Raw genomic sequence first — 25,422 nt, forward strand, 5'->3', positions numbered from 1 at the left:
GATTACAGAAATTCTATAATTATTGTATTATCGTATAGAGGGTATATTCAAACGCTATAATGAACTCAATAAAATTTGTTATTATAGGTTTACCTGAACTCGCCTACTCCCGGATTAAAGGGGACAGACATGCACACACGCACACACATATACACACGCATCATATAAAAAATAGTTGAAGTACGAATGAGAAACGAAAAGAACACGGTGATGCACAAATTTAACGTTCGTATCACGTTCGAAGGAAATTCCAAACGATAACGTAGCGAGCGAAAAACGATAGGAGAGTTAATGAAGTAAACGATAAAAAACGAAGCTTGATTGTTGTTGTGCATCATCATCTATCAGATACATGCATGGAATGCACGCTCACCGGATAACTATTATTATGAAATTTAGTACACGTGTACGTTAAATAGTATTACCAGTATGATTGTACATCCGAGTACATTCGTGATCGAACTTCCGTTACATCCATCTCACCGTAAAAAAAGGAATAAAATTAATAAACTGTTGCACACGTATACTGCGTGCATGATATACAGACTATATATACAAAGTGTTATTATAGAAATTGATTCCTCTGAATTGTTAAAGGTAATAAGAGAAAATTGTCTCTGCGTTTCCAATCGTGTTTTTAGACCCTGCCAGATGACAAAGTGAACGCAATTGGTTCTTGTAACAGATTGCAGCACTTTGCTCTTTCATTCTCAAATAGAACTAATCTAAGTCGTGTAGACAAAGTTTTTGCATTTCGATCTCTACAGATTAGATTTCAATTTTTGCTATTTTAATATTCACATTACGAAACGCAATGATGCATTTTTTTTGTGGTTTATTTAGCCTCTTAATTAACGCGTAACTCTTCAGGGAACCACAGAGAGAATTTTCTTATCGTCATTATTACTTTTGGAAAAAACGTAACACTTCCTGTGATACACACCCCTTCTCTGACACATTTCTATATCCGCTAGCATACTTTACAACGCATCCCATCGACTAAATCAATTTGTTTTAACTCTTGAAGCAACCAGAAGATACAGCTCTACCCTGACACCATTACATTTCATTATTAATGTTAATAAAGTTTTTGATAAAACACGATTTACCCTGAAATGTTCTTTCTCTACTTGTCGATCCACGTGAAACATATCGTTTCGTTTTTCTAGTCTTAACAAAATATATTTAATATTTCGCACACGATACGCCACAGTATTAAATTACAATGCATCCCTTTAAATTTAATATTCAAGAGTTAATTCAAGTGAGCACGATTTCTGCCTTTTTTTTTTGCAAACTGACATATCATTCCACGGAAATTGATCCGCTGGAGGAGACTGTTCTACAACAAGTACATCACGTGCGTCTAAATCATAGTGTGCTTGGTCCCGATGACAGAACGAAGAAACATTTCTACGAAAGCTACATAACGATGCGTTTAAATTACGTTACGATCCGTCGTGATTCCTTTTTGAAGAAATTTTGAATTTTTTCTACGGATGTGATGTCTAGATAATAGTCGAGCATCGATGCATTCCAAAAGCAGCAAATTTCAGAAGAGCTTATTCCATAGGAAAAGAATTACTCTCATCCACGTAATACATACGTACATACATACTAATTAAATAAGTAGGATTCCCATTTAAGCATAAGGGAGAAATTATAGTAGAACCATACGACGCGTAGCGAAGAAAATTTCACGCCATTCCATCGAAGACATGCGTTTTCATACTCTATATTAAAAATAAGTTCGTAATATCGCTATTGTAGATACGTAAACTGTCTCTACCTGTTATATATGTTCATAGAGAGAAATGGGTATTGCACGATTCGTATGAGATACAGCCATGAAAATAAACATCGACGAAAGAGAGAAGGTACCCGAGGTTGCAAACAATTTCGAGGAGATCAACTCGTGAAGAATTTTATATAATTCGTGATAAGAGATACATGTATAACAAGTATTATTTATACAGTTTATTGCTTCTATATCGATTAGAGCGCGTCGATCCTTCGAGCCAGACGATATTTTGCGAAACGAAGTGCATAAAATCAAATGAATTGTCAGTGATCGTCTAGTGGTCAGTTCGAGTGTACCGACATACCTGTTAATATATCAAGAAGACTATCGTAATAATATTTTCCGTTTTCAAATTTAAATTTCGACTATGCTTTTATTGAAACCTTATCGTTTCCATTTTTAGACGTGACAACCCAATTTTTAACTTCGATTTCTTATCCGATACGAACATCGTTTTATTCGATTTCACTTCGTTTCATTTTTCTTTTATCAACCCTTTGCGCTCGACGATTTTTTCGGATTGCGCTGCAACTCGAGACGATTTCGCGCGTAAATGAATTTATATACAAATTAACATACGAAAGTGTTACATTTTGATATATTATCTGTGTTTTACAGCTTGAAAAACATAATTGTCGAAGTTCAAATTCTGTAGTTGCGTTTGGTGTGATGTTTTGCATAAACACCTACAAAGGTATTCTGAATTGCCAGAATCTTGTGGGTCATCGTTGCTACTTCCGGATTCACTCATGTCTATTACTCGATTTTTCTATTTTTCACACTCGATACTACATCACACGAACATACATACAATTGAAAATCAAACTCGCGTTAAGACTTTCGAAAGGAATAGTGGAAAATTTCGCGATACGTGTGCCTGCTACGATCGTCGAAACTGTACTGAAGCTAAACACATCGTAGAGGAATTTTACGTCGCAATGTCACTTTTCAACCAAAAACAAACCTATTCTCGAACCAATACTTCGCTTCTATCAACTGGAGATAACGAAATTCAATATAAACAGAGACTGTCGCCTCTCGAATTGCCACGCGAAACATTGCGAAGAATGAATCGCCATTCGAGCGCAAACGGTTCATATTTATAGAGTAATATGAAAAATGTCTCGAATACTTGTTAACAGCGTTTCAATGCACAAGTTTTTCGTTAACTAACTTTGTTATTTCGATATTATAACATAGCACGCGATAGATAATTTGCAAGCACAAGAGTTTAACGATACATTTACAATTACAAACGCTAAAACCTCTGAACAGAGACAAAATACCTTTCTTCTTCTCGAATATCAGCACAGCGTGTGCTTCACCCTCACGTATATGTATAATATTCAGCGGACACTGAAGCATCGCTACAATTCACCGCGTTTTTTACTTAAGGTCAGTCTGCACAAATAACACTTTTTTATTTTAATAATTACGAGTTCTAATTACGTGTACGACGATTATAGAATATATGTAATAAAATATCGATAATGGAAATTGTTCGTATCGCAATTAAATAATAAAATGTGTCTCTTCTTCAGTTGATGTTCCAACACAATCGAGATTTGATACTTTTTAAACAACAATTTCCATAGATCGCTAGCTATCATTTGTGAATACCTGTACCACTTCAATTTACGTATTAATCTGTACTTTTCAGATCGAAACAATCGAGGAAGACATTTCTTCCGCCAAGCAGAGTAAAGACGATTCGCCACAACCGCCGCCAAGCACTCCTACAAAAGCGCAAAACCGTCCATCACCATCTTCCATGGTAACTCCTAAAGCAGTAAGAAGTGGTCTAGCTAGATCTCCTGAAACAATGGGATCGAAAAAGAATTTGTCACCTTCTGACACCATAGAGATAGAAGATGAGAATAAGATAGGATCCAATGTGGAGGATAAAACGCTAACGAGAAGCAAACCAGCAAAGTCCCCTCTAACATTAAAATCCCCTAACGGTTCCCAGTTAAAGAGTCCAGAGAATAGGACACCAAAATCGCCTGTTTCTCCACGCATTTCCAATACTTCTGAGTTGAAAGATTCAGAAGAGAAACCGCACAAATTATCTAGTTCTTCGCGTTCTAGTAGTCCTCAGAAGGAGTTGAAGAACACTGAAGAGAAAATAACGAAATCGCCTACTTCGCGTTCCCCTAAGCATGCTCTAAAGAGTCCAGAGAAATCAAACGCTGGCATGGCGAGAAAAGAATCGCCAAAAGAACTGCGGCTCCCAAAACTGGCACCCTCCCCCACACCCCAAGAAACCACTGCACCGCCTGAAATCAATGCTAAAATTAATTTACCGAAATTAACCGAACGCATCGTACATTAAACTAGTTTTCTACGCTATCATACAAATTTCTTTTAATCTAGCTCCTAAGAATTTAAGTCTCCTCGAGTTAGTTGAACGGTAGTTGAACTAACACGCGCGCACTTTGTTAGTTAACGTGTTGCGTTGATCTATGTGAAACAAGAGTAATATTCTGAGAAAAAGTAAGGAACAACAATGATCAAAAGAGACTACTGCTTGAAGCGTTTGGAAATCTGAGTTTCTCGAATGAAAACAGTTTATCATAGAAACCCCGCATCTTCAGTACAAAAGATGGCATTTTGGAGGAGGGTGGAAAATTATAATTTATATACAATTAACACATGTACATACAACGTTTCGTAAATTGCCAGGAAAGAGAAGTACCCAGACAACACGCTAAATCGCATAGCACTTTAAAAAGCACCAGCGCATCAGGTCCTGTAAAACCAAAGAAGTATCATCAGAACTATCGCATTATAAACGAATATTAAAAATGACAAAACTAAACAGTTTATTCATTTTGATTCTAAAACAGATTAACATGAAGCAAAGATATAAGATTGTACTTGTTCCTCTTATTTTTTACAATCTAACTCGATACAGCGATTGTTGGTTGCAAGCGAGAATATTAAGTAACGTATGTACATAAATAATAAATACTACACACTGTGCAATTTTAATAGACATCACAGTGGACTTATTGCGACAAAGATGTGTTGTCAGGATGTATATTTCAATAGTTTTATTGTAATTGCTTGTATATATCAGTAATTTTTATTGCAATTTATTTTATATTCGCCGCTTAAGAAGTAAGAGAGAGAAAGATATATAAGAAATCTATAAGAAAGAGTGAGACAGATGATACTACCCTACTGAAGAACCCCTGGCGCCATCTCTGTGAAAAGTGCTCAAACTGGTCGCTCAGCGTTATCGATGGCGAAGTGAACTACTGAAAACTACTAGCGCCATCTCTGAGGAAAGTAACGAAACTAATTACCGACATAGCTTCAGCATCCTTCCAAGAGATGGCGCTAGTAGTCTTCAGTAGTTCACTTCGCTGTTGATAATGCTGAGCGACCAGTTTGAGCACTTTTCACAGAGATGGCGCCAGTGGTTCTTCAGTGGAGTAGGTAATTCTGTCTCACTCTTTCTTATAGCTTTCTTATATATCTTTCTCTCTCTAACATCTAAAGCGGGAGATATCAAATGAATTACAAAGGTGACAAAGTTTTGTTGTCGGGGTAATCATTGTACGATCGATAAAGGATATCAATGATCGATGAAAATATATGTTAGGATTTTTTAAGGTAATATAAGCATACGAAAAATGTGGAGAAGTGGTTTTTAATGTACACAGCAAAATGTATCGTTATTACATACACGCGTTCATGTACGCCGGCAGTGTTAAAAGTAAGTTCGAGGACGAGATTCCGGAGACGTTTAATCTTAATAATTATATTATCAGACAGTTTTGCGTTGTAACGATTATAAAATTGCGATGAGTGTGGTAAATTAGGTGATAAAATATCGGATTAAGTTTTCTTTGGCAGTGGTGGTGGAACTAATGTAACTCCGGTAAAATAAGGATGGCTTAATCCTTTTTTTGCTGTTATCCTCTGGTTGGGATCGTAGGTCAACAGTTTCTGTTAAAACGAGTAGTATTAAAACTGAATTGTATAAAGAAGAAAATATTGTTACTCTTTACTGAAGTGATTCTTACCAAAAGTAAATCTTTGGCATCAGAATCAAAGGAAGGTACAACTTCGTCTAAACATCGAGGTTCCCACCTAGGAAACATCGATGTGTAATCACGCAGCTGCGTTACCCCGGGCCATATGTTTTCATCGGGTGTACCTAATGTACGGAATATCCTAAAGAGTTGATCTATCTCCGAGTCACCTGGGAATAAAGCTCTCCTAGTTGCCTGAAAGAATATCATTACTATTTTGCAAAGTTATTAACGAATAATAATATAATATCGACGATTGGTATTTCATATAGAAATATTGGATTGGTATCAGAATTTTCATTACCATCTCTGCAAATATGCAACCTAGACTCCAAACATCCACCGCATTAGAATATAATTTAGTTCCTAAAAGTATTTCTGGTGCTCGGTACCAAAGAGTAACTATTTCATGAGTATATGTTCGAACGGGAACACCAAATGTTCTGGCTAATCCAAAATCTGCTAATTTTATGTGGCCCTCCCGATCTATCAACAGATTCTGTGGTTTTAGATCTCTGTGTAAAATGCAATGAAGATGGCAGAAGGAAATTGCTTTCAATAATTGATACAAATAACTCTGTAAACATAAGAGACTTGTCTTTGAACAATGCATGCACCTACTTTTAACTTTGATTCTTTTTTTGAGGGCAATACCTTGACGAGAGCTTGATCTAGTCCTCCTTTTACCGAGTCTAATAACTTTTTTAAATCTTGTTGTAAGAATTCGAAAACAAGGTAGAGATGATTGTCACCATCCACCACATCGAATAACTGAACGATATTCGGATGTGTAAGTTCCCTTAATAACGATATTTCCCGAATAGCAGTGGAAGGAACACCCTCAGTTTCTCTGATGCAAATCAACATTACTTTACTTAATCACATATATTGATAATCAGTGTCAGATCAAAAGTTTGCATTGTCCCTTTCCTTCAAATAACAATAATAAATATACATGTACAATTATTTATTTATGCATAAAGCAATTAGCGAAGACAATTAAATTAATTCCAATGAATTTAAATAATAAGCACACTTAGTAAAAATTTTGCAATTAGTATAAAAATCACAAATTTGATGGAAACATTGGAGGACAAAAACATACAAGAGAATTCCGTTCGTATGTAGAAGATATTAATTAAAAGACATGAAAATAAAAAACCAGCCGGGCATGACACAATGAGACGAGCTGAATAATGTGGTGCTACGAAAATTTAGTGTAACGTGGCCCCTGCAGATTCAGCTAACCCCAATGTGTAAATTAGCAAATATGTTAGTAATGCATATAAGCAGAAGCTGAATCAATATGGTGCTTTAATTTCTCTACCTTTAACACTTATATGATTAAACAAGGATGGTTACATAAAGCTAATCCACCAACCCTAGAAATGTGCAAATTATTCAAATGTTTGCAAAATGAACAAAATTATTTAACAATTTTTTAATTACTGTACATTATAGAACTTTTAATATATTAAGATTAATAAATATATTAAATTGCTCTCATGTAGTATAACATATATGTTTATTACATTGTATATACAAATATCATTCATTGTTCAACTAGTAAAATATACTTCAAATATAAGAAATTAAAAGTTATGCATAGAGATTGGAAATATTTATTGCTTGTATGCTACTTTTTGGATTTATGTACATGCTAACATAAAAAAAGAAATAATAATATCAATAGGAATGTACCTGCACATTAAAAATATTTAAAATACAGATTTTGTAAAATGTTTAACAAATTTCTAAATGCACTAAAACCATTTTGCTCAAATACCATTATATGCATAGAGTCGTTATTAACCCTTTGTTACGCGCGGACTTATGGTGTAACACCCTTGCGAATTTACACTTCGCGAAACTTCAACCGTTCGTTTATCTCTGTAAACATCAATATTTTTGTCCATTCTTTTAACAAGAAAATTATATTCCCATTTACTAATTTCTTGAACACGTGTTGTAAAAAAAAATGATTTTTTAAAAGCAGTTTGGAAAATCCCACGCGTGTGCGTCTGTTACCGCTTTTACTCGTCCGAGCATACGAATTTACTTACATACGACGATGTACGTAACAGAGAGTTAAAAACAATGATATATTCAATTTTAGGATTAGTGTAATGTGCTTGTAAACGATACAAATCCCGTATAGGTATATACGTTACGTGAAGGGTTCCAAATTTTAATAGAAATATTACAATCGACGTACGTCTCAAGACGAATTTTTTTAAGTGCCACCAGTTTTCCGGTTAACTTATCTTTGGCCTTATAAACCACCCCATAGGTCCCTTCCCCTATTTTTTCGATCTTGACGAAGTTGTCCATAACCTCAACGTCACGTTCGACGTTGTCACTCTCGTTTCGACACTCCGCCGTAGTTGCAATATTTTCAACACGTTTCCGAAATTTTTTGAAACTTTATATCGATGAGACATCGACAGTCTATTCTGACGATTAACAGATAACTTTTTACTGCCCGTTTTACTAGAATTCTTTGTTTATCAACACCGGTAATCCACTTGACATGCGTGCTTCACAGAAGCCATTTTTATTCTGACGCAAACAATCGATTCGAGAGATCGATAGGATCGAACGTCGAATCTAACGATTGATCGTTAGTTTGAATAGCTACGAGCGTAACAGGTGTGAGATACGAACGGACTTAATTAACGGATCGAATTAAGTTCGTCTATTCTGTATTAATTTAGAATTTATGTAATCGTTTGTATTACATTATAATAGAGCAGTCTTTACAGCATAAAAAATGTGATAGAAACAGCATTTGAACATTCTTTTGTTAGAAAGAGAAACATTCTATAAGTACTTAATATACGAAGCTATTCGTGATATTTGTATGTATTTATTTGAAGAAAGAATGCTACATAAGAGATATAATAATAACAATAATATTATTATAATTAGAACTATATTAATATATGAATAATTATAATAAATCTATACGAAAGGTACGAAGAATTAAAATATTCAAAATTAATGATAACAAAATAAGTTTAGGAATATTCGTAAAAAATTCGGCACAGAAGCATTTCACAAATACTTTTCAAATGATTATAGGATATTTCTATTGAATAAAATTATTCGAATTCAAATTAATCACTTTTATACTCGGTGTTACTATATCAAGCATTATTTATCACATAAAAGGTTTTTAATAATGCTTTTCACTTATTGTGATCGCATTGAATTGGTGCAAATTTAGCGGTGCATCGGAAAAAAGTGTTTTTTTTACTATATCGCCATAATTTTAGATATTAATTAATATATAGATATCGATTGATATATATATATATTCAGCAACATATTAGTTAATTACGTATCTAATAAAATACGTACGCGTGTTTATTATATTTTAATCAGTGTCTCTATTAATCTGCATTTCATTTCCATCATCATGAATTATTTTACCGATATACAAGTTTAAATCACTGATTAAATATGACAATTTATTACATTTCCATTTGAATTGTTTTTCTCATTTTTTTTTTTTAATAATCACGTGTACGAAAGTATCATTAAAATTTACCATTTATCTGGTTCAAGTTTGTATATGTACTTGATATTAATCAGCAATGTAATGTCCCTTGTGCATAAAAATTGTAATATGTATTCTGAGAAAACTAAACAGGTATATGTTCCTATTAATCCCTTATTGCATCATTTATTATAATGCTACGTGATATGTCTAAATATGAATATCTGCAAAATGCATAAACAACATTTTAACTAACTTAATTAAATATAATTAAATGGTATTTTATCGCGGGATTAGCATACGATTTTAATGTATTAATAATCAAATTTATTCGTTAATAATTACTATGGTCTTTCGTAACTTTTAAACTGATTTCTTTTATAATTTTTGGGAGTATATATGTCAAAGGGATTAATATACATACTGCATTATTTCGAAATGCTCTAAAATAAATATAAGCTAAAATCTTAGATCTTATATTATAAAGATAATTTTATATGTACTGTAACTTTTTTATGATTTAATTTTATTACAGTCTTGCTATTTATACTAAAAGAATTAATATTAAAACTAAATTATGTATATATGGTAGTATACCATAAGGAATGGAACTTGTATGTTCCAAACTGTAAATTAATTGTAAAATCAAATAAAGTTAAATGAACGTTAGGTGTATTAATAAATTTTGTAAGACTATTATTTAAGTGATTATACTGCTACAACTTACGACACGATATTGTACAATAATTCAAAAGCTTTGATTGCAATATTATTTTAAAGGCATGATGCATGAAAGTTAGGTGTACAGTCTAATAGATTTTTACGAAAGAAGTAAATACGCAATCAAGATTATGGGAAGCAAGTGATCAATTTAAACGTGATAATCCAATAATTATGACATTATTATTATATATACGGCAGTATTACGATAATATGTCAAGACAAAAGATTCCTATGCGTAGTATCTTAATTATCGCGGTATATTTTAATCTTCGCTATAAGATTAATGTGTATTTGATTTATTAGCGAAATCTAATCACTAATAAAATTTATAATTTAAATTAAGATTGATTTTTTCCAATAAAATATTTTGGTCTAAACTCGTTTGATTAATTTGATAAAGTGAAGTATATTTCGAAAGGTTGATGCATCATTATATCATTTATTAACCGAGTAATTTCAAGAAATTTTCAATGGATATTACGCACGTATTATTAGGAATAAAAATACAAAAGCTTTGTATTAAATTAGAATAATTCAAAGTATAAGGAATATTATATACCTTTCGGAAACTTTTCTAAAACTGTGCTTTATACATATTTAAAAATGATTATTTGTTAAATAAATATCGTTAATTTTTTCATTACTGTAAATCAACAAAATAAATTTCACAGAAACACGCTTGCATAAATGTATCTAAGTATTAAACTACAAGGCGCATTGAGGCTTAGTACAATTGTTCTAAATGGATGACTAGAGCACACATTTCAACTATAGTTTCTCTAACTCATTCTAGATCTATGACTGTTCACTTTCCAAACGTACTTTTTCTTTTTTCCGTTGAGCATTATAAACTGCAGTGAAAGACAAACAGTTCCTTGAGAATTATATTATATGCAAGATGATGTTTATACTGTGGAATAAAATTTTCAATTCTTTGGTTCTCAAACAAGAAAACATTTTTAACGATAAATGAAAGGGATTAGAGTTGGAAATTCATTTATGTAATTACTTACTGGAACCTAGATTTGTTAAAAAAAAAAAAAAGAAAAGGGAAAACAATAGTTTTTATATTTAACCCTCGCCATACCATGTTTGGTCTAAGCTGGTCCGTTCGGATCCAGATTTGAAAGGTTCGGCTTGAAGTACTCAATATTGGCTGACATCAAATATAATATACACATATAACATTCACGTATATAAAGAACATTCAGTTATAGAAAATGAGACTTTTTATATAAATTATATAGGTACAAAATAAATGTAATCCTTTATAATTTTTATATTATTCAATTATCATAACTTTTTTTTAGAAATGATCGATAAAATAATAGAATATCAGTTTAAAATGTTTGTATAAGCACAGTCAAGTTACGAGTCCGCGGGACCTCAAGCGTGGACGTCTGTGCGGTCGCCCGAATCGCCGGTTACTGCGAGGGTTAAATTACTAATACATACCAGCGGACAAAATAATTATGCTAAGTAAATACAAATTTCTGGTGCGGATTTAATTGGTTTCTATAACGTCTTGCCAAGAAAGCTGCGATCACCTGAAAATTAAGTGTATACAAGATTTACAGTAGATCGATAATATACGTATGTATCCGTTATATAATTTTGTGAATTTAATTAAAACTAGTACACATAAGTGTGGCACAATGTTATGTTGTGCATAAAATGTGTGACTGATGCAATATTGCAATATTCCTCTAAATGTCAACGAGAAACCACCCACCATCTATTAGGAGGATCATATGAGGTGACAGAGGACATAGCGATGGTGTTAGACTAGAGGAAAGCACTAGGATTAGCTCGTGGATCTTTCTGGTTCCTGTACCGCACGGTCAACCAAACACCAACGAACTGTAACGGGTGCACAAGTTAAAACATTTATAAAGTAAAACATTGTTCGTTCTAACAAAGTGAAACCATTCACAAATGTAATGTTTTTAAGCGACATATCAATTTATTATGATGAATTCTTAAATGAGTACATATCGAATGTATATATAACGTAAAGAAGGACAATTTATAAATTCTTACCTCTGTGAAACTGAAAAACAACCCTATGCTACCGCATAATTTGAAGGCATAATCAATTGTAGACTGTAATTTTTGCATACACGATGCGCATTCACAATCAGTATCTCCAGGATATTGGCAACATAATTTCTGGAAAATTAGAATAAAATAAGAAATTTTGGATGTTCTCTAACAGCTTCATAAAATAGTAAATAGTGAATAAGAAAGACTTACGGTTTTACAAGACAACGGATCTTGATCATCTCTGAATGTGCTTACAGTATCGTTAAATCCACAGCAATTAAAAGTCTCCTCAACTTTCAATCTCAAATCATTTGCAACTCGTCTCCAGCCCTAGAAATACCAATGTTGCATGCAATTAGGACATATTCTACTAAATAATCAGTGGTAATAATAAAAAATAATAATATTACCTGTTCTGCTAATTGTTCCTGTTGTTTGGTATTGACAGCGAGACAAGCACAAGCGATGCTAAATTGGATCAAGAATAACAGGAACAAAATAAGCATGTACTATACAGAAGTTAAGGTTATTGTATCTTTGAAAATATCTTTTGTTCAACAAGCAATTATTTTCAGCCTGTTGAACTAATTGCTTTTCTACCATTAAGCAGTTCTACAATATCTATTCATAAAAGGATACAAAGAACAGCAGAACTTGATGGTGTTTAACAGCACCGATCAGACCAAGTATGGAAATTAGAATCAATATAACACCACATGCTAAAATACCACCGATTATAGGAAGATTCGTGACTAATGCAGATGCTCTTCCATAAACCGCTACACCGATCAAAATAAATGCAACAACCTAAAACATTATCACACCATTTAAGGAGAACATTTGTACACCTTGAAAACATTTTAAGAAGTTTCTAATAGTATTAGTGCCTCTTATCTTTTATAAATATTCAAAAGGGAAACAATCATGTACATATACATTATTATTATTATAATTCCATGGCTTAAAAAGTTATATCAATTATTAAGTCACAGTTACGTAATAACGTTAAGAATATCAGAGAGATCGATAAACAAATTCCTCTAAAAATTCTGTTGTATTTATTTAATTACGAATGCAAAGTAAACTGTCCCTCAACAATGGCAGACAGTTTATGAGATCTCTAATCTGCAGTGGAGGGATCTTTAGAGAAACTAGACGTGATCGATTGTCGAAATACGAGTAGAGCACTGTGCATTCGAAAACTGTGCTGACAGCCCGGTTTCCAGGACTTCTGCTTACGATGTAAAGGATGTTTAGTGCTGTTAATGCGTTTTTGGAGCACGTAAAACCACCACACATCTTCGTATATCGAGCTCTGCCCTCTTTGCTGTATTCACCCGCAAGGGTATGACGAACCGTCGAGTCACCGTGTTCTAAGAATTCGAATGTTTTGCGGTTAATACTGCGAACTAATAAGACAAACGCATGTGCGTTAACAGGTGCAACGAATAAATACTTCGCCACCCCTTCGCTGATGGCAGACAATTTATAACTGCTTGCACTACAACAGCTCGAATGGATCGGAACGAGTTCGACCTCTCGAGAAAGTGGCGTTACGCGCGAAATTTCAGAAACAGGTTTCACGCGTACAAGAAACGCGTTCTATTCTCGTCTAGATAATTATTACGTACGATAATTTGCATTTACGCGGTTACTTTGCGTCGTATCCAGTATGCGGTATTTTAATCATTTTCTTATAAAATATAACATATACAGAAGTATGAATCTTACAATAATTAGTAACGAAGAAGAGAGAGATCACGATTTAACAGATTATCATGGGCAAATTTACGTTAATTGGAAATAAATGTAATTTTTTGTTCAAACAAATACAGATTACTGATCGTGCATAACTAATTTAGATTTTGTGTTAATGTAAGTTTAATAATTTAAGGTAGCGCGGAATGAAACATTCTCTGTGCTCCCGAAGATTTCATTTTCTTGACAAAAATTATGGGCGCTATAAATGTATCACGATAACGTATGCAAACATTAAATATCCTCCGCGCATAATTCGAATCAAACGTCAGAGATAATGCATGGGTATATGTGTTCATTAATTGGCGAGATGTTTCTAAATTATTTGAACGTCACTTGAGAAAGAGAAAGGGAAAGAGAATGAAAGTGAAACGTAAGCGAACATCTATATGTAATTGGCGTTAAAAAGAGAGAATTAACATTATAAGAAGGAATTTTCTTATAAGAAGGAATAATTCTCAAGGTAAAACTGGTATCAATGTATGGCTTTACAAGTAAGTATGTTGAATGAAGACATACTTGCCTATATCTATACGTACCTATATTGAGCCAGTCAGTTCTGTTTGAGCAGATTTCTCGAATATCTGCTACGTAGCTTGTCAACAAAATGAATATAAGATTCGTCGCATTCGTTCGCGATTAAATTCAATTAGTAAATTGTTAGTAAATACGGTTGTATTGACAGAAGCTGCTCGGTTACTGGCATCAATTTGTTCTCAAATCATGTCAGCAGACATTGAATACACAACGCGAACTTAATACGGTCGATTATGAGTCGAAAAATAATGAATACATTAAAAACTTGTACAGTAGTTACTAATTAAAATATCCCCTTTCGAAAACAGATTTATATTTTACTTTAATATTTGAATATTAATTTTTTTCAAGAAGTATTGCTTTCGATAACACATTTCTACGTGCGCAGACGTATTTTCGGTGATATACGATATCTTTCGAAGAATGACTGCAAGTACGACGCTATCTCGTAAAACTGTTCGACGAGATTTGGTATAATATTTGTCCAAAACGGCTAGAAATCATCTCCGTAAGTTCAAAGTCAGGATACCTGGATTCTTTCCTTATTTTCTTCATAGTAACTTTCCTCTCCCAATATAAGTCAACTTTTAAATCTGGCTAATATATTGACACTTCTCCATTTCAACGAAATATAAATTTCATTTTAGTAAGAGAAGTATAATTTATTTACAAAACTATTCTACTCTTTCAACTTAAATGATATTACAATATATTCATAGATCTTTGTATTTTCCATCTTGTCAATTAATAAGGGCACGTGTACTCTCACAATACGTTCAGTTATGTCATCAACGTACTAGACTTCCAGCATTTTCTGTATATGCGTAGAAATTGTAGATGTTTCATAACCACTATGATTGTTATCAAATCCTCCTAATCTCATGTTTACTACGTGTATTCTACAATCAGCATACTTTTATTTTAAGAATACCATTATTATGATTCCAAATACTTTTGTTTCTTGTTACCTATGACTATAAATGTTAAGCACGCTTTAAGGGCAATTTATTAAGTTTGTTTTAAGCTTGAACTTACTCTCTCTAAGTCTCAACTTATCGTTAGCCATCTATCTTTTCCGTTCTTATTCATTTCCATAGTACACCACGGAAATGTTACTAATTTTCGCTAGTGGCAAAGTGGGGTTCACGGGAGATTCGATTGAGATAACAGACGAACTGATAAACGGACATATAAAATGTAGTACACCGGTTTAAGCTTCCATTCCATCTATAATGCCTTAAAAGGAGGTACGAAGAACACTAGCACAAAACCGTTGTTCTTCCTGGTGGCATTGTCGCGTTTCATCGCTATCTCTGTACGTATCGCATCAATTCCACTTATCATTAGTCAGAACTAGACTCGAATTTTCCATTAATTATCATGTAAACTTATATCGTTTCGTCGATCATGATCGACACTCGAAACTGCTTTGATTAGACGCAAATAGACATTTTCTATATTTAACATATTTACAACGTTCTAACAATAGCAAACATGTTACAGTCCGTAAAAGAAGAAATAAGAAAGATGAACGAATCGCGCATTAAATGGTGGATGCAGTATTTAGCAGCGATTACAGGTAAGCCTGAATTGCAATTAGAGAACGATACTTTCAAATTTCTAAATTGCTTTCGTAGAAATTGGTAACAGTAGCTATACATTTGCAGTAGACACGCGATACGCGGATCAGAATTACCCGTGCGTCTCTCTCGCATTCAAGTGTGTAATTCTCGACACGTTTTGTTTCCTATATAGCCACCTTGTCTATGGCAACTTCGGGTTCTCATATAGGCTGGACATCACCGATATTACCAAAATTAAAGTCTCCAGACTCCCACGTGCCAATAACGTCGGACGATGCCTCGTGGATTGCTTCGTTCGTTCTTCTCGGCTCGATACCCGGCAATATTCTCGCCGCGTTCATCGTGGACTGGCTCGGTCGTAAAGTGTGCCTCCTGATAGCAGGAATACCGTTGGCCGTCAGTTGGGTTCTAATCATAATAGCCTGGAAGCCCTACGTCCTCTACGTTTCGAGGTTCATCGCTGGAATAGGGCTTGGCGTGTCGTACGTCGTTTGTCCCATGTACATCGGCGAGATCGCGGACAAAAAGGTCAGAGGGTCCCTGGGTTCGTTCATCAAGCTTATGGTGACTTTTGGCGAGTTGTACTCGCACGCGATCGGCCCGTTCGTGTCCTACGACTGTCTGGCCTACAGCTGTGCCGTGATCCCAGCGATCTTCTTCCTGACGTTCAGCTGGATGCCAGAATCCCCGTACTACTTGTTGATGGTGAACCGCGAGGATAAGGCGATGAACAGCTTGAAACGCCTGAACAGATACGCCACGGAGGACCAGCTCGAGGAGGACATGGAGCAGATGCAGAAGTCCGTGGTGCGTGATCTGAGGGATAAAGGGCACATTTGGAACCTGTTCGACACGCCTGGTAACAGGAAGGCTGTATTGATCAGCTTTGGCCTTCAGCTGGTGTTGCAATTCAGCGGCCTGGCCGCTATAGAGTCGTACACTCAAGAAATTCTCGAAGAGGGCGACGCCGGCTTATCCGCTGGAATAGCGGTGATTATTTTAAGTGTACTCCAGCTGGTAGCCGGTGTTGGGGCCGCAATCCTGGTTGACAAATTAGGGAGGAGACCGCTGCTTCTCGTTACCACTCTACTCGGCGGGCTCTCCTTAACCGTTGCTGGTACGTTTTATCTGCTAAAGTTCTACGTCTCGATAGACACAACTGGTTTTGGTTGGATTCTTCACGCCTCTGTAATATTTTACGAGCTGATCATCGCGCTGGGTTTGAATCCGTTGTCCTACATGATGTTAGGCGAGCTTTTTCCGACTAACGTGAAAGGGGCAGCTGTGTCCATCGCGAACCTATGGGCGTCCCTGTTAGCGTTTATCGTTTCGAAGATGTACCAAGTTATTTCCGATTCCTACGGGATTTATACTTCTTTCGCTTGGTTCGCGATCAGCTGTTTCCTTGGAATCGTCTTTATTCTGTTCATGGTTCCGGAAACCAAGGGGAAGTCGTTGTTAGAGATACAAGAGGAATTAAATTGCAAGAGGAAGAGGCAACGGAAGGGCGGTAAAATTAATCGGGAAATCCATATAAATACGCTTGCTTAAATCAGATAAACAGTGAAACGGTGGCTTTGATAGGTTGATTAAGTTATCTTTCGAAATTCTACCGCTTATGTTTAATCAAACAGATTTGTAATCTTTACAACGATTAATTGGCATTTGTCGTTTATGGTAATATCATCTTTTTACCGTTTCCACTATCATGATAGGATGTCGAAATAATTGGAGATCGTCGAGTATATAACAAATGTTTGCGAACAATAATGCTAATGTTTTATGCTTTCTTTTTGTTGCAAAGTAATTTATTCAGCTAATGTCGTTCGAAAAAGGTCGAATTATCGGCGCAAGGAAAGGAAAAATCATTAGAAGATTAGGTCGAAACAGCCCAAGCGTTTCGAGAGTGCTGCGAGGCTGCTCGAACGAGGGTTTGAAATCACGGACACATTGGCAGCGAATGACGTAAGTGGAGCACAGCAACAGATCGCAAGGACCGGTAGTTAAGACGAATGGGTTCGAAAGAGCCTTTCGGTTGGATCGCTTCGACCTAATCTTCTAATGAATTCTAGAAACGAGCGACTCGTTTCTCTCCTGTCAACCATTTGACCTCCTTCGAGCAGCATTGAGTGATTAAATCCAACAATTCTTCTTCCAAGCACAGCTTTAGCGATCACTTTGCAACGAGAAACGTAAAAATCAAATTTCTGTTATTTTTCTTAAACTCTTGCTATTTATCGAATTTAAGAAAAATAAACGTGAAACAGTTAGCCATCGTTTCAATGGAAATTCTGAGAATCTCCAAATAATTGTTACTACCAGAATATCATTAGAGTACCCCAGTGAAATCTTTACAGGTGTTTAGGGTTAAATTGATTTCGTTCCAAACTCAGAGTTGAAGGCGCTTATTAGATTTCGATCAGACAAACAATCCCTACTGCGTTTAACATGAAAGAGGCAAACTTTTCTGAGAGAACCATACACTTTATGCCGTTTTCTTATTCTAACTTAGGATATAAGATATTTTTATATAAGCGAGGGCCCTTATATTCCATTTAAAGGAGTTTTTTTGCTTCAGTTGAACCTGCAAGAGTTTTAAACAGGTTTTCGATTCAGATTTCATCGTTGATCAATGATAATAACATGTCGTTGAGCCCATTAAATAGGCTATTTGAATAATTGAAACTGGATGAAATTTTGCAGTTTACACTATTTACGGAGAAGGTAACGATGAAATCTGTAAGCTGAAGCAATTTCAATGGAAGTTATTACGCATGGTTTCTTGAAATTAATTCGACATTTCGAACAGCTTCTGGAAATCATGCTGTTTTACGCGTGTGTTAGGTTGGGCCCTAATTGTGTAAAGAGCACACTCGCATGACCATCTTCTGTCCCTTTTAGGCAGGGTTAAATGTTGAGACTGATAGATTTTTAATTAATCGTATTTATTTATCGCCAAACGCTATGATCAAACGTAGAACTGATCTAATGTAACGACGGATTTAGGAATATTGAGATTACTAAATGTTTATAAATTTATTATCTTCCGAAATCCAGAAACTATTGAAGTACTATAAATTCGTAAATTTCCAATTGAAGATTTGCAATATTCAAAAGAATATATAATTTATCTTCCATTTGAATGAAAGCTTGTCATCGATATTCGCGCGTGCGTTTAAAGCGCCTTGGGTAATCTACGAAAAAAAATTTGACGTTTGATAGTTAGTGGTTTGGCGATTAGGACCATCTTTTATCCCTTTCAGGCAGGGTGCAAATAAAGAATTAATAAAATGCTTACGATTAAACGTTATCAGAGCGCGGCGTGTATTTTATTCGCGAGTATTAAAAACACCCGCGCGCTATGTAATGGCCCTGATGCAAGATGGATTTAGGTGAGCACCGTAGCATGACTAACTTTATTTATCCCTTTTAGGCAGGGTGAGACATAATACTGTAAGAATAGCTTCGGCGCAGAATATAATCGGCCCGATTATAATTAAGCATCCCTTGTTAAATAGTAACACTCGCTATTGAACAATGGAAACACTTCGTACGTTACGTTACATACAGAAAATCGAATTTTCTTCAACTCATTCGCTATCAGGATAACGTTTTTCTATTGTATTACTTCTGTTTGAAGTTTTTTGCGTTCATATAAGCTCCGTTATCTCTATATTCGTTTGCTTTCCAATGGAAAAAAATAAATGAACATTAACACACATTTTGACCTCCTCAGGTAGCGAATGAGTTAGTAACAGTTATAGGGTGAATCGACGATATTACACATTATGTACATCGTACGTTTAGTCGGTTCACCAGCTGTATGTAGCGAAGTTCTATAATACTATGAAGCATAATGTACTTATTGTAAAACCTCTTCAGTTATGTTCACGCGATTGCATGACTCTCTACAGGTCCCTTTCAGGCAGGGTGCAAGACTTAAAATGTAGATCACACAGATTTCTACCATGTAGAAGTTTGCAATTTACGTTGGCAATAAAATAGTTACCGATTTTTAAATTGGTAACATACGAGCAGATATATGGTCTTTTTTTTTATTTATTATCGTTACTCAGGATTTTTATAAACTCGTTTTTGTACGCTTAAGAATTGTTACGTAATCGCTACAGATAATTGTACTTTCAGAATACCTTGGAACCTATAGAATAAGTGTTAGCTTTTCGAGTATGACGTAATAACAAAAGCTTTCAACTTCCGATGGCATTTATTTTTTATGATACGCACTTACGTACGGCACTTTCAGTGTAAAGGTCAAATCGATTGGTGAACCTACGACACGATTCTACACGTATTATTGACGTTAAGCTAACAATAGGTATTGCAATGAGGTACAACTGAGTGAACGAGTATGACTTCGGACTTTAAAATTGGCAAAACTTTTATATCTTTAAGTCGATACTTTTAAGTAAAGAATGTGTATAACATTAATTATAGAGAAAGAGCTTAACGACAGAAAATTTCGATGAAATAAGTTCTATTTACGATACGTGACGATACATGAGACACAATGCTAGAAAAGTAAAAAAAAAATGAAAATGAAATTACTTAAAAACTATATTAACTAATTTATTTTTAAGACATACACATGAATATATATTTTTTCTTAAATAATGACGGCAATATAGCGTCTAACCTTACCACGGAGAAGCAACACTGCAGTGCAGTCTACTGCAGTATGTTGCAGATGGGAATGTTTTTTGTTCAGTTAAGCTGCTTTATCATGACGTACTCAAAAATATGACAATAACGTTTTGTTGCAGAGGGAAAGAATTTGTGCAAGACAGAAAAAAAATCGTGAGGAAAATCGAATTACATCTACTTAAATACTCCACTTTTCCCAAATCCTAGCACAACTCGTGCTTCACTAAACTACATATTTTATAAATAATTGTAAATCATTTCACATCATATTCCTTATAGCGGAGAATCTGACCTTCGATAAGTGTATATCGAAAATATAGGCATATTTTGAATGCAGAAGATCCTCGATTAAGCGAGTTAATCGGGGACAAGGCTAAAAATTAAGTAGTATAGCTCAATGACGTAGCAGGTACCAGTAGTAGGGTAAACGGATGCCGCGCCGTGATGTGGCCTCGTTGACGTTGGGGATGTAATAACGACGTGGTCATTTTGTAAACGCTTGTGAATTTACAGAGAAGTTATTTTGGGAATGTATCGTGGTGTTCTAAACGTGATCTAACAATAAAAAATAATTTATTTAGCAGTTGGTTATGACGAAAGGAAAACAGACTATGATACTGTCACGGGGAGTTTTATGTTTCTGAGAAATCTGAAGCTGAAAAACGCACACCTTTACCAAAGACAGTTGATATAAATCATTAATATGTTATTACTTCTTGAATTTGTTAAGTGTGATGTACAATTTTGAAAATAGCACATTATGAATATGGATCGGTCTGAGAAATATCGGAGAATAATAAAAATGCGAGGGTTGGACAACTAGTATGTATACTTTTGCATTATAATAACCATTATACATAAATGTTATTACAATGTAGAAACATAAACCTTAATATCTCATCCATTAACATCTTACAACATCGTCAGTATGATACACACGTCTCATAATCGAGATTATTAATATGATTCCTTAAGATAAATCCCTCTGCTTATGCCTTGCGTTTAAACACTCGTTACAATTTCCTGTCGAGCCGTTGAATACGAAGAATTGTTCCTTTGAAAAATAACCGTCCATTATTAACAGAATAACGAGATATTCAATGTTAACTGTATTATATATATATGGTATGTCGTACAATTCGTTCTTTCTTCTATTGTTGTTAAAAGTTCGAAACCAGTTTTTCAGCCGATAATTTAAAAATTGGAAAATGCACGACGTGCTGCGCTAGCGTACAATAATCATGTGGAGTTCTACGTTTCCGGCACTCTAATCTCAAAAATAACGATCACCTGGCTGCTACAATTTTTTTTGTCTCGACATTAAGCACTTATTTCCTAACTAAATACTTTTGTCCTTTTATATACACATACTGAACTTTGGAATGCAAATTTCAAGGAAACGAACAATAAATAACGGTGAATAGAAGAATTCGTGATCAATCGGGGATATACCAAGCATATACACAGCATAAACCAAGGAATAACACAATCGTTCCGAATTTTCAAACGGATAATAAAGGAACATGGTCTCTTTTTTGTCTTCAGGTCATGTTTGACAACTTTTCTATTTCTAAAGGAAGACACAAGCTGCGGGAATGAAACGTGACAAATGAAATCGATTTCTAAATTATAGATAGATACTAGAAATAATTCTCGCGTCGTTTTCCTCGCGCGCGAACCTTTCTTCGTCATCCGTAAAGCATTCTGAGCGATAAATCGGCACATTTACGTTCTCGATATACGTTTGTATATATTATACACGGATACATGCACGCGATCCAACTCACACTGCGTTTTGATTGTCGAAGAGAAAAAGTGATGCCTCCTGCGCCATTATTTTAATACGATAATGAGACTATCCTCCATTTTGGCACGCGCATTATCTCTACGTAGGTAGCTTAAACTACTTGCATGAAAGTATCTCGCAATTCATTTTCATACATCGAACCATACACTTACGAATCTCTGGTGACGTAGGAACAGACATAAATGAACTTTTTCAAATATAATTACAATTATTAATAAATATTCCTTAAATTAATGTTAATCCAAAGTCGTTAGCACCACTTTAAAGAAATTGTACCACGATTTCGGTCATTCGTTTCATTTCATTTTTTATTTTCTACTTAATGAAATTTAAATGAGATATAACTCGGTTAGAATTTATTTCTATTTCGTATTCTATTTAACGCGACGCGAGCTCCTACGTCACCGTGCCGACTTTGCATTAATTTGGAGCATCGCGTTTGGAATATACACAGTTTAATTAAGATTATATCGCTCGTTTCAATTACATGCTCGTACTCCATGGAACGAAAAACTACCGGCGATAACTTCTCGCGTTAGGCCAAATGATTCTATCTGCGCATCCGCGGTTTTCTTCAGCTACGATCGTTAGGAAAGCGTTAACAGGACTTTATACACTCGACTCGTCGCCGGGTACAATACACGCACGCGTTACGTGTCGCATTATTGAACGTACAACTAACAATTTCTCCTTAATTAGAGAAACACGGATTCCACTATCTACGACAGAAACGTAATTACGAAACCAAGAGGAAACGATAAACAATTTGGTCAAAAGTGAATCGGTTACGCATATATTTCTTCTCTAAATTAAAGTTTGATCAAACACAAAGATAAGTAAACCGTTGCATTAATGAATTTACAAGAAATCGGAACAAAAAAATGAATTAACCATTGCTTATCACATTTCTCTGGCAAGGTTCGGCGAAGCGCGGTCCACCATTTTATTCTCCGACCAATTCGAGGTCTCTGCAATCAGTCGACGATGCATCAATGAAATATTCTTCATTAGATCTTTATAAAAGTAGTATCGATGAATTTCTGACGATCTCTTGATAGATTATTCGATTTATTTTTAATTAGTATATATGCGAATTCAAGTAACTTTTGAATTTTCGAATGCAACCAGTACTCATTCTCCATTTAACGATATATGGACAACTATTAGGTTATTTTACGAGTTAAATTTATTTGCGTATAATGAAAACTATAGACATCGTTCAAAGAAACGTAAACGCTCCCGTTTCGATCGTTTGACGTCTCAGCAAGTGTTCAAAATTATCGCTCTCGTATCTTCATCGATCGATTAGGAAGGCTGCGACGTCTGTTAATCTTTTGTTTTATACATTATCATTGATCGCTCTCGTACGAAAAAGGCTCGTAAAAACCATATACCTCGGTTAAGCGAGCTACACTGCACTTAAGCACGTTTTAGAATTGAGCGGAGCTTGTAAGCGGATGATTGGAAGGTTTTTCCGTAGCTACGCGATATCGTTTCTGCCTCGATTTCGACAACTAAGATTACAATCGTATCCATTAATATAAGTGTCAGCGATTAGTTTCACTCTCTAACGAAGTTTAGTCCTCGTTTTTACAAAGTATAACGGATCGTCGAGTTTTTACTCGTCGCGATAGGACTCCCGGATGCTACGCGAAGAAGAAAAGTGGTACGAAGGTCCCACTCAGGACGCATCTAATTCTACGAGATAGAAAAAAATCGACGAGCAAAGTCGACGGTGGATTGTGCGGCGCAAATACGTTTTCAAAACCTGCGATTATTCGGAAATCGGCCATTGTCCTGTCCGTTTTGTGAACAAATAAAAATTTCAACTGTTTTATAGACTTTGTTGATTCTTTAGGAAAATTATTGAACAAGTATCTCTCGCATAAATAAGCGATCAACAATATTCTCTAAATATGATTTTCAAGGACCACGCGACGTAACTCTGCTGGCTCGACCTTTCCGTCTCCTGAGGCTTGAGAAGAGGAGCAACGTTACTCGAGGACGGCTGCCTTTAGAATAATGAGAGAGAGATAGCGTATTAGGAAAATCGATAAGCCCCGCGTAAAAGACAAGAATTGACGAGATAGAAATTGGTCGAGTGTCGATGGATAAAACGATTCGTTCAACGAGTTATGCGTTAATCTTCGTTTTACAGCGTGACCGCTGACGCTTCGTAGTCGGCTAGATTTTTCACGCGAAGTACGTCTTCAACCTCCGACAAACGCGCGTTTAACGTCCTCCGTTGATATTAAAAATTTACGTAATCAATTGTAACCTATACTCTAACAGGCGTTATCTTTTACAACTCGTCCGTATTTCAACGCGATAACCTTAAGGTCTTCTCTCTTCGGCGCAGCAAATCACTCGCGCCGCGTATACCATCGGCATCGCTTCCGGTTTCTACCGATAAACAATCACGCGAAACATTTTGCCAGTATATACGCTGATGCAACTCGAACTAGTTATACACGTTTACACGTTGAGAAAGTAATTTTTACCTTAACTTGATCAAATTGAGCGGAAGTGCACGCATCGCGTGCTCGTTGAGCCCACGGGAGATCGATTTTCATCGATCGAGGAAACCGCTTGCCTCGATTATCAATTAATCACTCTTACACGAATTACAGTTCGACAGATCGTTTCGATCCATCGTTTCGACGATTAATCGATACTTTTCACCAATATTAAACATTCTTCTCGCCTCGCAATTATTTTGTTATCAATATCCAGAACTTTATTTTATTTATTCATTTGTCAATGTCTAAGAAGCAAGGTATATCGGGATCTACGGTTTACATAGTTAAACGATCGAATGCTAGTACCTGCCACTTGTTAAATCATCCTCGGATCGCAACGAAATTTGAAATGGAGATAGGGGATGTGGCACGGATAAGTATTCCGAGCACTGTTGTTGCATGGAAGCTATTATTCCGAGATATAGCCGACACTGATATGCATGTTACGGA

The 25,422-nt window shown here is 35.2% G+C and overlaps 4 protein-coding genes across 6 annotated transcripts; 2 read left to right on the plus strand and 2 right to left on the minus strand.

The window, feature by feature from the left end:
* Positions 1-3,136: 3,136 nt before the first annotated feature.
* LOC143428209 (uncharacterized) lies at positions 3,137-4,144 on the plus strand. The gene is made up of 2 exons (XM_076902930.1): positions 3,137-3,196; positions 3,462-4,144. Exons 1-2 carry the CDS (start codon positions 3,137-3,139, stop codon positions 4,131-4,133), a joined length of 732 nt encoding a protein of 243 aa, XP_076759045.1. The 3' UTR covers positions 4,134-4,144.
* Positions 4,145-5,436: 1,292 nt separating this feature from the next.
* LOC143428281 (cyclin-dependent kinase 2) lies at positions 5,437-8,423 on the minus strand. Of its 2 annotated transcripts, none has more exons than XM_076903018.1 (5): positions 8,057-8,423; positions 6,496-6,691; positions 6,146-6,418; positions 5,833-6,036; positions 5,437-5,755 (listed from the first exon to the last, which is right to left on the minus strand). In XM_076903018.1, the coding sequence occupies exons 1-5, from the start codon at positions 8,170-8,172 to the stop codon at positions 5,645-5,647; spliced, it is 900 nt and encodes a 299-aa protein (XP_076759133.1). In that variant the 5' UTR covers positions 8,173-8,423; the 3' UTR covers positions 5,437-5,644. The 2 variants fall into 2 exon arrangements, with proteins under 2 accessions (XP_076759133.1, XP_076759134.1); XM_076903019.1 differs by having other exon boundaries at positions 6,496-6,771; positions 8,057-8,174.
* A 2,621-nt stretch (positions 8,424-11,044) lies between these two features.
* On the minus strand, positions 11,045-13,700 carry Tsp97e (Tetraspanin 97E). 2 transcript variants are annotated; one of them, XM_076903001.1, is made up of 8 exons: positions 13,563-13,700; positions 13,346-13,479; positions 12,746-12,913; positions 12,517-12,615; positions 12,317-12,436; positions 12,104-12,232; positions 11,796-11,923; positions 11,045-11,610 (listed from the first exon to the last, which is right to left on the minus strand). In XM_076903001.1, the coding sequence occupies exons 2-7, from the start codon at positions 13,403-13,405 to the stop codon at positions 11,849-11,851; spliced, it is 651 nt and encodes a 216-aa protein (XP_076759116.1). In that variant the 5' UTR covers positions 13,406-13,479; positions 13,563-13,700; the 3' UTR covers positions 11,045-11,610; positions 11,796-11,848. The 2 variants fall into 2 exon arrangements, with proteins under 2 accessions (XP_076759116.1, XP_076759117.1); XM_076903002.1 differs by lacking the exon at positions 11,796-11,923 and having other exon boundaries at positions 13,346-13,640.
* A 1,913-nt stretch (positions 13,701-15,613) lies between these two features.
* On the plus strand, positions 15,614-17,672 carry LOC143428375 (facilitated trehalose transporter Tret1). Its single transcript, XM_076903182.1, has 3 exons — positions 15,614-15,716; positions 15,905-15,980; positions 16,157-17,672. Exons 2-3 carry the CDS (start codon positions 15,929-15,931, stop codon positions 17,533-17,535), a joined length of 1,431 nt encoding a protein of 476 aa, XP_076759297.1. The 5' UTR covers positions 15,614-15,716; positions 15,905-15,928; the 3' UTR covers positions 17,536-17,672.
* Positions 17,673-25,422: the final 7,750 nt, after the last annotated feature.

This window comes from Xylocopa sonorina, chromosome 10 (assembly GCF_050948175.1).
Source record: "Xylocopa sonorina isolate GNS202 chromosome 10, iyXylSono1_principal, whole genome shotgun sequence".
Lineage (NCBI taxonomy): Eukaryota > Metazoa > Arthropoda > Insecta > Hymenoptera > Apidae > Xylocopa > Xylocopa sonorina.

Coding starts and splice junctions, on each gene's coding strand:
- LOC143428375 (XM_076903182.1), top strand. CDS start 15,929: ATGAACGAATCGCGCATTAAATGGTGGATGCAGTATTTAGCAGCGATT. Junction 15,981..16,156: donor GTATTTAGCAGCGATTACAG/GTAAGCCTGAAT, acceptor TTTCCTATATAG/CCACCTTGTCTATGGCAACT.
- Tsp97e (XM_076903001.1), bottom strand. CDS start 13,405: ATGTGTGGTGGTTTTACGTGCTCCAAAAACGCATTAACAGCACTAAAC. Junction 12,437..12,516: donor AGGAACAATTAGCAGAACAG/GTAATATTATTA, acceptor TGGTATTTCTAG/GGCTGGAGACGAGTTGCAAA. Junction 11,924..12,103: donor TGTTTTTCAGTTTCACAGAG/GTAAGAATTTAT, acceptor CACCCGTTACAG/TTCGTTGGTGTTTGGTTGAC.
- LOC143428281 (XM_076903018.1), bottom strand. CDS start 8,172: ATGGACAACTTCGTCAAGATCGAAAAAATAGGGGAAGGGACCTATGGG. Junction 6,419..6,495: donor TAGATCAAGCTCTCGTCAAG/GTATTGCCCTCA, acceptor TTATGTTTACAG/AGTTATTTGTATCAATTATT. Junction 6,037..6,145: donor GTTGCATATTTGCAGAGATG/GTAATGAAAATT, acceptor ATATTCTTTCAG/GCAACTAGGAGAGCTTTATT.
- LOC143428209 (XM_076902930.1), top strand. CDS start 3,137: ATGTATAATATTCAGCGGACACTGAAGCATCGCTACAATTCACCGCGT. Junction 3,197..3,461: donor CACCGCGTTTTTTACTTAAG/GTCAGTCTGCAC, acceptor TGTACTTTTCAG/ATCGAAACAATCGAGGAAGA.